Below are 12,848 nucleotides of genomic sequence, written 5' to 3'. Positions count from 1 at the left end.
TGCATGACATATTTAAGAACCTACATACGAGTAGACAAATTCACTCCATTCACTTCTAACTATATCAAATTGATCTTGACTGTAACACTGATTTTTGACACATCTTGCAAACTAAAATTCAAAAAAAGATAGGAATGTCACGGTAAACCAACAAGACAGAGTTGCAAACTGAAATCTAAAACAAAGAATAAGCAGCAACATATGTAGCAAACAAAGAATTGGACAAGCAAAGTTGCATATTATGTTCCAAATAAGGGAGAGTTGCAAACTGACATCTAAAACAAAGAAGAAGCAGCAACCTATTTAGCAAACAAAGAATCTGCTTAAAATAATCTCTGCTGCCATTACAAATTATATTCTATAATTCCATAAAAACATATAACTTTAAGTGAGTTCGATTTATGCGAGTTCTATACACGAGTGAGCTGTAATTTTAAGATCAATTCATATTATTGTGGTTATTATTAAGTAAGAATAAACTTGTTGGTAAGATTCATTAACTTTGTTTTATATTGACAGATTTGGCTTGCCCAGGTTGGATACTGAAAGATAATGTATAAAATAAGGAATATGGAATCGAATGGTTATTTACATAACAAACTACCTTTAACCATAAAGAACCAGAATTAGCTGTAATTTTCAATCCATCAGACAAAGCACAATGTGAGTGCAGTGCAAAAGTCATGCTTGCTTCATTTTAGCAAATAGAACCTCAAATGAATAGAGATATTGTGCTCAAATATTACCTAACCTAGAGTAGTAGAAATTCAAACAAAAAACATACCAAAATAAATGAACTACCTTTAATGATAATGCAGAGCTAAATCATCCCTTTTAACTCTCCATATTTAGCGACAAAATTACATTACATATTAACTAACAACCAAGATATTCTCTCTCTTGCAACAAGGTGTCAACTAGATACTACTTTACAAGATCCTCAACGCACATAAAGAATGTCATAGACCATGACGGCCGGGTATAAAACAATATTAAGATTTATTATAATTATTTCAAATAACATATCATTCAGAACCAATCTAACTAGCATAAAAGATGATCGATGAATTAACTATGAAAGAATAAGAAGAGACAACATTGGAAGCCCTTGCATGACTAGCCATAAGCAATAAGCCAATAACAACACTGAGTACAGTTAGGAGAATTTTTTTAAAAAAAATTACACTTCAAAATTTTTGCTCCCAAAAAAAAAAACATTTTACAATCTTTAAATTTGTGTCTTCTAGTACGCACTCTTCAATAAATTTTTGCAGAATACGCAATTATTAATTTAATTTAATCAAGAAAAAAGCACACAAATTAATTACCCATCATTAATATATTTGTATTAATTACTAATCATTACCTTTAACTTGGAACTGCTTGTCGTCCATAGTGGCTTTAATTCCAGGTCTGATCTGTCTTCGACAATGCCTCGAGGCAGACTGTTCAAACTTGAAATAGTTGAACCCGAGTTCTTGAATGATGCATCAGTGATATTGGCAGTTGCGATGAGTCGAAGTCCTTTGAAAATAATCAGTGATAGCATTTCACATATCAATCCACATTCATATCAAAACAACCAATTTCTTAATAAGATTGTCAGTTAACATACCTCTTTTTGCTGATACTGATAATTAGTGGCCCTTTATATGATGAACAATGTTAATATGCACACAACTGCCATAAATGGCAGCTGTTCCATCTTTGCTCCACATGTTCTGCAAAGCGATTCACAAATAATCACGAGAGACGTTACTCATACTTAAATAACCAGAAGAGTTTTAGGCAACGTACCTGGTCAAATAAGAGTTAAAGTGAGTCCAATTCCAATATTTGGTCACCTTCTCTGTCCTTTCACTACTTACATATTGTGAACTGTCAAAAAATATAATAATTAATGAAATAAATCAAACTCCAAACTTTTGTACTAATATTTTAACCTAAATAATGTATTTCCTTAATGTGTTTTTTGCGATTTTCTTTCTGCAACATAGAAAAATAATATAATAAATAAATAATAAAATAAAAATATATAATAATAAATACATGTATAACATATCACTTTTTTTGTTATTTGATGTTTAAACCTCATCATTCAACCAAATCAATTCGCTTTGCAATATATATATTTTTAAAAAATATCTTAAGTAAATTAGGAAAAAAAAAGGCATTAGAATAAGAGAACTTACATGCGCCGGCTTTTGTTTTTGTATGAATCTATAAATATATATGTTAAAATATTATTTACATGGAAATCAATAAATATTATTCAAATTACAATAAATAAAAGTAGCCATCACACATTAAAAATCAAATATGTTACCAATGAGAAGAACAAATATATACGTACAACGTACCTAACCAATCGGAATGTGTACTTTAAATTGTAAAATGGTACTTAAAAAGTAAGAATAATTATCTGGAAAACGTGTTTCAATATTTGAGAATTATTATCTGGAAAATAATCTATAGACTATAGTTAACTGCAAAAATTATCATGTTGCAACGAAGAAATATAATGAAGAGTTTAGAGAAACAAGAAAATGCACGCGAAAGTGTACATGTTCATATACAGAGGCGGAGCCACCCCAAAGGCTGGGGTGGGCTCCAGCCCTATATTAAAAAAAATTAATAGTATATATAGATTTAATTTATTTTGGAATCCAGCTCAGTATCAAGTTTTTATTTCAGCCCATTAATTTTATAAATTAATTTTTTCTTCCATTCTTTCATATCGAATCAAAAATCAAAGCACAAGATCATATTCATAGTTTTTTTTTTCCACAGCTATTTCTCACTGAAATTTTGAACATCATTTTCAAAATGGTGAACACGGCTACTGCCGCCCAGAACCGAAAATCTTAAGCTGGTAGATGTGATTTCGTTATTGAGCCTCTTTTTAGCAATTTGTGATTTGTGATTTGCGTTTAAAATTTATTTTTTGAACTTTGAAGATTATTGAGCCTCTTTTTAGCAATTTGTGTTGTTGTTCTTATATATTTATAAACCCAATTTACGCCACATGCCACAATTACAATTTAAAACGCATAGTTTAGTTCAAGATTTCGAATATAGTGTATTCATTAAAAAGTGATTAAAAGTGCATTGGAAAAGTGATTAAAAATACATTTGAAAAGTGATTAAAACTTAAAAGTATATTAGAAAAGTGATTAGTGAAAATATTTATATATAAACGATAAAGAGATATGAGAACAGAGATATCATCAGACATCAAACTAAAATAATGAGGTTGAAATGGGCTGATTATTAATAAATTATTGTTTTCTTTTCTGTATAATTTATGTGAATGCTTGGAGCTCGATCAATATTTTTTAAGCACTGGAAATGAAAAAAATATTTTCATTAGTTTATGTTAACTTCACGCTTATGTTCCAAGACTTGAGCTTGGAGCTAATGTAGCTCTTCATATTCATGAATAGGTTGGTTGTTTCAATGGAAGTTCAAGGAGGCAAGAAGAAAACTATGTTTTCATTTTTTAAACCAAAAGCTACTAGTAAATCGAATAGTGAGGAGCATTCTCCAACACGTTATGTTTTTATTTTATCGGATGAGTCAGCCCAGGATGAAAAAATTTTCTGGCTACGCCCCTGTTCATATATAGAAAAACAGTTAAATTTAAGGTACAAACTAAACCTTACGTAAAAGTATGAGTGAGAATTAGCACAAATTACTGAAGATATCAACATAAGACCAAATTAAAAAAACTTAGCAACAAAAAGTTCAGAATTAAATTAGTTATTCACATGTTTAACTTTAACAAATTAAAAAATGACCTTATTTCGTAATACTTGCAACCTAATTCACAAAAATGCACTGAATCTATTAGCAAGAAAGATGCAAAAGAAAATGGTAAAATTTTAAAAGAAGCAATTATCATTAGATGAGAGAGGGGTGCGTGAGGCGAGGTTTCCATGGCTTGAATCCTCCATGGATGATGAAAACGAAAAAGTGTAGCAATTCAACCAACGTAGATACAACGAACTTGAGGAGGAAATTAAAAGTTCATGAATATAGAGGCTTGAATCCTCCCTGTAAGATGAAAAGGAAAGAGTGGACCAACACGATTGACGAAAAAGGAGCAACACGATTGACGAAGAATTTGTTGCATGAAGTTTTCTTTTGCACATATAATCAAACATGTTCAAAGCAACTTACTTGAGTAGCAGCGATATGCAAAAATAGAGATCACTATCAGTATATCACCATTCTTTAACTGAAAAAAGAGAAAAAAAATTAAGAAAATAAATTAAACCACGTAACTGAAAAAAGAAAACAAAAAAATCGAAACATCAAAATTATCCCATTAATTTGGAAGAAAATTGAACCACATACCTAGATCTAAACAATGTGTGAAGGATGAAATCATGAAACAATTTGTGAAGGAATGGAAGTTTATATATTTTTGGGTTAGAAAACTGCTTTATGGCAGTGAACAGATGAAATGAGAAATCAAAAATCTGAGAAAGACACGAACGTGGGTTGAAGTCGTGGAGTAGTTGTGGAATGGGCCTTGAGTTGGAGACAAATTTGGGTCTAGGTTTTGTAACGTAAGTTTATTTTTTGCCTTTACAATTGCATGTAATTATGAATTTTTAATGAGGATAATTTAGTCTATACATTAATTAGACCATAACAGTTTTTCTAATGTGTTCAGCTATTATTAAATAGTAAGGATGAGTAAACAACTAAAGTTCCACCAGCACAATAAAATAAAGATGAAAAACAATATCAGGAGCAAAAAAAATATTTTTGCTTCCACAAACAAACAAAGACAATTAACAATCTTTAAATTAAGTAAACCTCAAAACCATTTAATCCAACAGCGAAAAACAAACAAGAAATTATCGCAAACACCTTGAATGAGGGGGGAAAATCCATCCACCGAGAACGAAAAAAAATAAAAACTTCAAAATACTGCTTACTCCGAAACACCAAAACGAATAAAAGACTAAAAATAAAAAAGAAAGAAAGAAAAAGGGTCATCGAAGACGAAAAAAAGTATCAAGCAAGGCGCAAAACAAAACACATACATTGAAACACATATTCGATAAAACCGCGGCAAGCGCGATCAGTTTCCATCAAAAATCAAGCTCCAGGGATCTCCAGCAGCGGTTCCACCTCTCCCTACTACAGCATGAAAAACGGAGATGAGTTTAAATTCCAATTTTTACTTCTCCTTCCAATTTTACACATCCAAATTCAACCACTAAAATTTAAGTTCTTAAAAACAAAATAAAATACGCCGCTTGGCTAATCAGCAATGAGTCAATGACCATGCTTGGGTTCATAAATATGCCGAAGAGTTTTAGGTACTTCAAAGCAGTGTCATGAATGAATTAAAGTTCTTATACACCTTTAGCGCACAAAGAAATCACATTAGTTTCTCAAGAAAAGTATTTGGATTCTTGGAAGCAGGTGAACACTAAATTTCAATCCAAAAAACTTTATCTATTAGGACTGAAAGCATCTCAAACTTTAGCAAGAACACACAACTTACTGCTTGGTGGGTTCTGATTTGAAGCACTCCGATTTTTCAAAATTCAATTTAAGTTCTTCGGCATTTAAAATTTCAATGACAAGATACATTGTCAATTCCAAGGCAAAAAAATAAATAAATCACCATGTATAATATATATGAGCTGAAACGAACTTGGAAACCATTTTTAAAAAAACAATTCCAATGCCTAATGGGAAGTTTCAAACTTTTAGAATGAAATATGTATGAGAAATTCCAAACATAAAGACTGGATTATATTATACGAGTTTAGTACACATAATCTCAGAAAAAGACAAAACAATCGTATTAATCATTATTCAATTGGACGGTCTATTTCTCTAATATACGTCCTTATGTTAAATTAAGTGAAAAGGGGAATAGCTAAAGTAACCTTAGGATTTTTGTTTCTGGAAAGCAGCTCGAGGATGATATTGTTTTTAGCAACTTGATACAGTTCATCCATTTGTGTGTCAATGTATCTAGGTGCTTTAGATGAGTCATATTTCTTAGACCCAAAATGGTCTCCATCTGCGTTTCTACAGTAACAAGGAATTCAATACTTATGCAAAAAAATCCACAGAAACCTAACATAACTTTGAAAGAAAATTTACCACATGGAACAAAGAACTGGAGCTGGAGTTTCATCGAGAAGCTCCAATATATTCTTTCTTTTCAATAGCTCTCCCTACCAGAAAGGGGGAAAAGCATAATTAGTAAAAGCGTTTACTCTGTCACACATAATATCTTGTTAATTAAAGCCGATTCCATTCAGCAAATCAAACGACATATACGTCATTCTTTCATATCATCCTTGTATGTACAGTCTACATCGCATAACACAAATATTACCCGCAACTCTGAAGGAGTTTTCCGCTTTAAAGTGGAAGTTGAAATCTCTGAACCACTACCTTCGGATCCACCACCAAGCTGAATTGAGTTTATTCACTGAAGCCCTGAGAATAGATTTGAAATTAGTCATAAATTGGAAGTACTAACTTACGCTTAGAAATAAAACTACAGAAAATCGAGAATACCAAAAAAATCAGCGGGAATCGAAGCGCATTCGCACGCTGAGAAACATCCCTCGAGCATCAGCTTCAAAAGTGCGATTTGAACTCTTTTCCTTCGATTCAGGGAACACCTTACGATTGCGACATACGGGTATAATCTTGACCCATTTGCTCGAGAGTCTCCTCTTTCTACCCAAAACCCTTGCGATTGTAGTTCTTGTTCCTAGTCAAGTTGTGGCGGAACACCTTGACATCAAACTCCGACTCCACTGAGGCGGAAGACGAGGGATAATCTCCTGCAGCCGCTGGACGCTAGGGTTGAAGAAGAAAGAAATCGGGAGTTTGGAGGTTTTTTTAACAGACTGTTTGGCAACCCGGATTTGACTGGATTTTACTGGATTTGGATTTCAAAATTCCCTTTTTAGTGTTTGGATAGGCAACTTAAAAAACGGAATTCTGATTTGGTTGGGAATTCCCGGGATTTGATGGGATTCTTGTTAACGTAACCAAATCCTATGAATGTTGACAAGATTTCATGGGATTGGGATTTGGAAAAACCAAACTTATCGGCAATTTTTTTTTTATCTGTTATCTTTTACTCTTTTATTTTTGTTTTCCCAGAAAGTCGATAAAAGCCGATCTAAAGCTTACGCATATTTTATTTCCATGGTTCAAGCTCCAAGACTCGTTGTAAACAAACTCAAGTCAGTATTCTTTTTTCATTATTCTGCTCGCGCATTCCAAGAGAAATGAATTTTCAAAGCTTTTGCAATTTTTATTTTGCTCGTAATCTGCTAACTCATTTAATGGAGTTGATATGATTGGTTTATGTGGTTGTGGAGGCATATTCAGATTCCACATGTTAACTTTGATAATTATTATAGACTTCTTTTGCAACTATCTTCATGAAATACTTTATTTTTTCGTAAATAATGTTTTTTTTTTGAAATCATCCCTGAATAATTTTTTGATGTTTTTTTGTAGGCACTCATAATAGCTTGCATCGCACCGTGTAGGTTGAGTTGTGGTGAAAAAAACGATTTAATTAATGGTATGTTCCTTTGTACCTGGGTTTAAACTTTAATGTTGTCATTGTTACTAAATTTATTGCTATTTGAGTGTATGTCACTGTATATGCTAAATTATATTGACAAATATATTGCAAAATGTATTAAGGTTTTTTTGTTGAGCCCAATCAATGCTTTAACCCATTTTTCGGAAGTTTCCATTAGCCAGAATCCTTTTGAATCCTCAAAAATCAACCTTGTCAAAGGATTATCAAATGATAAGTTCGGAAAAAGTGCAAGTAAAAAATTAGCTTATTCCCAAACAAAAAATGCATAAATTTTGTGTTTTATTTCAGTACACTGTTAATGGACATGTTTTTTTGTTCCACATAATGTTTAGGTAATGTTTATGTGTTATTTGTAAAAAATCTTGAATTTCATGTCTATATATATATATATATATATATATATATATATATTCGAAGCGTTTTTGTCTATATATTTAAAAATTCAATTCTTAATACTTGTAAAAAAAATTATTGATTGAATTAGTTGATAACACGTATGTGTTTATGACATATGAAATCAATTTATTTTTGTAGATAACTAAATCGAGGTTGTATTTACACAACCATGTTAATATTTAAATATTTTTTTATTTTATAGATGGATAGAGTCAAAGAATCAACTCGACGATCTCAGAGAGCAATTATAGTAGTTGGCTTGTGTTTCTTACTTGAATATGTTATTTTATAAAAATAAGAGCTATATAAGTAGAGTCATATCAGAAAAAGATTTGAAAAGAGATATAGTTAGGAAGGAGTTAATGTATCGTATTGAAACCGATGAAAGAATTCGTGGAGTACTTCGTATGAGACCGAATGCATTTATGAAATTTGTTTCACTATTACGAGAGAAAACTTTCCTCGAAGATACTATTTACAGCAGCATAGAAGAACAATTTGCAAAATTTTTGTATATTGTTGGGCAAAATGAAAGTACTCGTTCAATGGGATTTATATTCTTACGATCTGGGGAAACCATCAGTCGACATTTTCACAATGTCTTGAAGGCAATCATATCTCTTCAAGATCAATTTATTATTCAACCTAATGGGAATGATGTCCCGCCTGAAATATTTCATAATCCTAGATTCTATCCTTATTTCAAGGTAATTCTATATAGATATATTTTTTTCGATTGTTTCATTAAAATAATAAATTCATATATGATTAAAAATAATATAATTTTGATACATATGATAGGATTGTATTGGTGCAATTGATGGAACACATTTCCGTGTTAAAGTATCTAAAGAACATGTTGCAAGATATAGAGGAAGAAAAGATTTTCCCACACAAAATGTGTTGGCTGCATGTACCTTCGACTTGAGGTTTACATATGTGTTACCCGGATGGGAAGGTTCAGCAGCTGATGGTCGTATCCTTGAGGATGCACTTGATAGAGAAGATAAGCTAAAAGTTCCAAATGGTATTTAATCATACATATACTAATAAATTTTAAAAAATAATAACAAATATATTAATTTTCAATTAACTTTTGTAGGTAAATATTATCTTGTCGATTCTGGATTTATGATAAGAGATGGTTTTATCGCCCCTTTCAGAGGAACCCGATATCATCTAAAAGAATATAGTAATCGTGGGCCCGAATCTCAAAAAGAAATATTTAATCACAGACATGCATCTTTGAGAAATGCCATCGAAAGATCATTCGGTGTGTTAAAAAAGAGATTTTCAATTTTAGCTAGTGGTGCTGAACCTAACTACAATGTAGGGACACATTCTGAAATTATATTAGCCTGTTGTATTTTGCATAATTTTCTCATGGGAGTAGATCCTGATGAAAGATTGATTGCTGAAGTCGATAGTGAATTAATACATGAAGATATTGTGAATGAAGAAAATGCAGCTTCTCGAGGTAGAACTGAAAGTAATAGGCAAGGAATAATGATAAGAAATAGAATAGCACAAGAAATGTGGGAAGATTATTCATGTGGTCCTACTTAAAATATTTTTGGCGTCATGCACTGTTCATTTAAAAAATTTAAGGTTGTTTATTTTGTTTGTATGTAAAATTTCATTTTTATTTTTTGTGATTCTTTATTTATTTATTTTTTGGCTTTACGTTACAAAATAATTATCTATCCATTTTAATATATAATTTATTTCATATGATTTTTTACTTCGCTAGTATTATTACCGAAGTTGATGATTATATATTACTTCGTAATTATTGAATGCCGAAGTAAAAATTGGCGAAGTAAAAACCCACTTTTCTACTAGTGATATATAGTAATAAAAATGGATGTAGCTTGGAGAAAATCTAAATTTGTTGGGATCGGTCATGTGTTTATAAGAAGGTTGAATAAACGTTTCTCAAATTTGACTTTTTTGTTATTGAAAAGTGTACATATGATCTATCGAGAAATCAGAAGCCGATCTAGTTTAATGATAAGTGCAGCAGACAACTTAGAAAGTGCGAAAATAGTCCACAACATTTATGAAACAATGAAAAAATAAGCGGTATAAAGAAAAAAACACAAGACTTGTTCTGAAAGTTCGAATGACAAAACCCTTCTACGTCTCCCCTTATTTTGTTTTCAGAAGGTATTATCACTAGAAAGATTTGATTGGTACAAACAATATACAAATCCACTTCAGCAGATCTTACTCATGCCTACTTAAACTCATATCAAACAATTAATACACTTAATAATTCAGTAAAGATTTTGGGAAAGACTCTTTCCCCATATTACAACTTCTTCACACTTTTCAAAAGGTACAACAATGTATGCAGGTGAGAAGCAGTAGCAAGATCAATCTTTTGGATTGGATTGAACTTTCTGTGTGTGCTGAATTCTTAGACTTTTGATAATCTTTAAGTTGCTAGTGTCTTTTGAATATGATAAAGCATACGATGTTTGCATCGTTTAATTGATACTAGACTCGTAAAAACTTTCTACTGGAATCCTGGGATAATTATCAAATTACTACTTCTGTTTTAAAAGAGCTAGCCTATTGTGCTAAAGGCATGTGATGCTGTTTTTCGAGAGTCTACTGATTTCCTCATAGACATAAGTCTATTGGGTTTTTTAAAAAATAATAACCAAAACTTGATTTGTGTGATTTGTCTAACAAAATTGGTCTGTAAATATATTAATATATCATTCAACACATTCAATTATAATATAATATTCTTTGAAAATAATATCATGTGTTTTTTTTATTAAAAAAAGTACACTAAAAACCAATCCTGTAAATGCTTGTATTTGGATTATAATTTTCGATTTTGCAGGTGGAATTTTATCGTCATTGTAGAATCAAACATAAATCAAGTTTTTGTATTTAATAAAAATCTTGACTTAAAATCATTTAATAATTAACATTTTTTTGACTTAATTAACGTGAATGAACGTCCGCACGAATATCGCAGCACAGTATTTTTTTAAACAAGTTTATGTCACCATGTGTTAATATTTAAATTCCTATGTATTTTGACTATAAATAGATGAATTATTATTTTAAGGTGTCAATTACTAATTGTGGGAGCGTCTCTATTTACACCATTTTACATATATAATAATTAGAATATTATACTTCTAAAAAAAATAATTAGAATATTATAACCGTCTTTAAAAACGATATGCAAACATATCTTTGAAAATAAAATAAAATTCAGTCATATGCTTGATTTTATTTAGATTATAACTTCAGGAAGATGGAATTATCTTTATTTTAGAACCGATCCAAAATTAAGTCTTGTATTTATTTTAACTAACATACACAAAAACACTTATGAGATCATCTCACAGATTCATTTTGTGAGACGGATATCTGATCTGAATTGACTAATAAAAAATATTATTTTTTATTTTAAACATTCGAATTTGATTGATAATTCCAAGTTTTAAAATTTCCTGAGTTTCATATTATTACTTTGGAATCAGATATATCATGTGTATTCAAAGATATAAAAATTGATATAACAAAAAATAAATATTAAAAATATATATATGATTAACAGATAATTTTTTAAAACTTGAATTAAGAATGAGATCAAAGTATCAATCTATAATTTTAAAATAATTTTTAATTTTTGTATTATAATTTGAGGTTTTATTTATAATAAAAAAATAATTTAATCCATTTAAAAAAAATCAATTGGTGCATATAAAATATATTCTTAAATTTGTCCAAGTATTAAATAGCTTGAGTCTTCTAATATATTCAATTTTGATTTATCATTTTATCAACTGTTTACAAATTTTTGAGCAAATTATAATAAATATTTTTTTAAAAAAATTTAAAAGAAAAAAGAAAAGAAAGAACTAAGAAGGGTTGCTTGAGGCTGATAGCCCGTGACAGCGGATGCAGCGTCCACGGCAAAGGCTATGCTACTCCTGGAGATATATCTCCAGGAGAAAACGGTGACATGTGTCCCTTGTTTATTATTATTATTATTATTATTATTATTATTATTATTATTATTATTATTATTATTATTATTCTCAATTTTTTAAACATGGACGAAAAATGACTGTAGCTGTGTAGGTAATAGTTAAAAAATTTTAACTCACAATATTTTTATTTTTTAAATTATATAATAAAAAATTTTAACTCACAATCTTTTTATTTTTTCAAATTATATAATACAAATAAAAATTAGAAATAACTCTTTCTCCCCGACAGGAAATTAACCAATTTTTGAATTTTTTTAATCAACCGAGTTAATTCTTTAGGTTAACCAATTTTAAAAAAAAAAAAAATTAAGCAACCGAGTTAATTCTTTAGGTTAACCAATTTTTTTTAAAAAAAAAATTAAATTTTTTAAAAAAATTAATGATTGAAAATCAAACTCAATTATTAACCGTTTTAACCGAAATTTTGTAACACTAAACTAAATTTCCAAATCAACCAACCGAATTTCTAAATTCATTTTTTTTATCATTTAATTCAAATTAACCGATATGGTACTCAGTACTCACACAAATCCAAATAGATACATATTTTTGTACAAAAAATGAATTTTTAAGATATATTTTCATTTAGCAATTATAGTACATTAAATTTTCAAAATTATTTTACAAATATCTATTAATAAGGTGTCCCACCTCAAACCAATTTTTTTTGAAAAAATGTAAATGATCAGAAGTTTAATCATATCTATGAATTAAATAAACACACTAACTACTCACATTAATAGCAAAAAAAATTTGTTAATAATTCTTCAACCCCTAGTTTCATCAAAATGGCTTCTTCTTTTTTTTTTTTTTGTCTCCAGTGTATG

At 29.8% G+C, this 12,848-nt stretch overlaps 1 protein-coding gene across 1 annotated transcript; it reads left to right on the top strand.

Annotated features, from left to right (window-relative positions):
• Nucleotides 1–8,364: 8,364 nt before the first annotated feature.
• Nucleotides 8,365–9,568, top strand: LOC140862252 (uncharacterized). The gene is made up of 3 exons (XM_073265257.1): nt 8,365–8,709; nt 8,804–9,029; nt 9,396–9,568. The coding sequence occupies exons 1-3, from the start codon at nt 8,365–8,367 to the stop codon at nt 9,566–9,568; spliced, it is 744 nt and encodes a 247-aa protein (XP_073121358.1).
• Nucleotides 9,569–12,848: the final 3,280 nt, after the last annotated feature.

This window comes from Henckelia pumila, chromosome 4 (genome assembly GCF_033568475.1).
Source record: "Henckelia pumila isolate YLH828 chromosome 4, ASM3356847v2, whole genome shotgun sequence".
Classification (NCBI taxonomy): domain Eukaryota; kingdom Viridiplantae; phylum Streptophyta; class Magnoliopsida; order Lamiales; family Gesneriaceae; genus Henckelia; species Henckelia pumila.
Note: the sequence above shows the minus strand (reverse complement) of the source record. Positions and strands in the feature narration are given on the sequence as shown.

Coding starts and splice junctions, on each gene's coding strand:
- LOC140862252 (XM_073265257.1), top strand. CDS start 8,365: ATGTATCGTATTGAAACCGATGAAAGAATTCGTGGAGTACTTCGTATG. Junction 8,710..8,803: donor GATTCTATCCTTATTTCAAG/GTAATTCTATAT, acceptor TACATATGATAG/GATTGTATTGGTGCAATTGA. Junction 9,030..9,395: donor TAAGCTAAAAGTTCCAAATG/GTATTTAATCAT, acceptor TCATGGGAGTAG/ATCCTGATGAAAGATTGATT.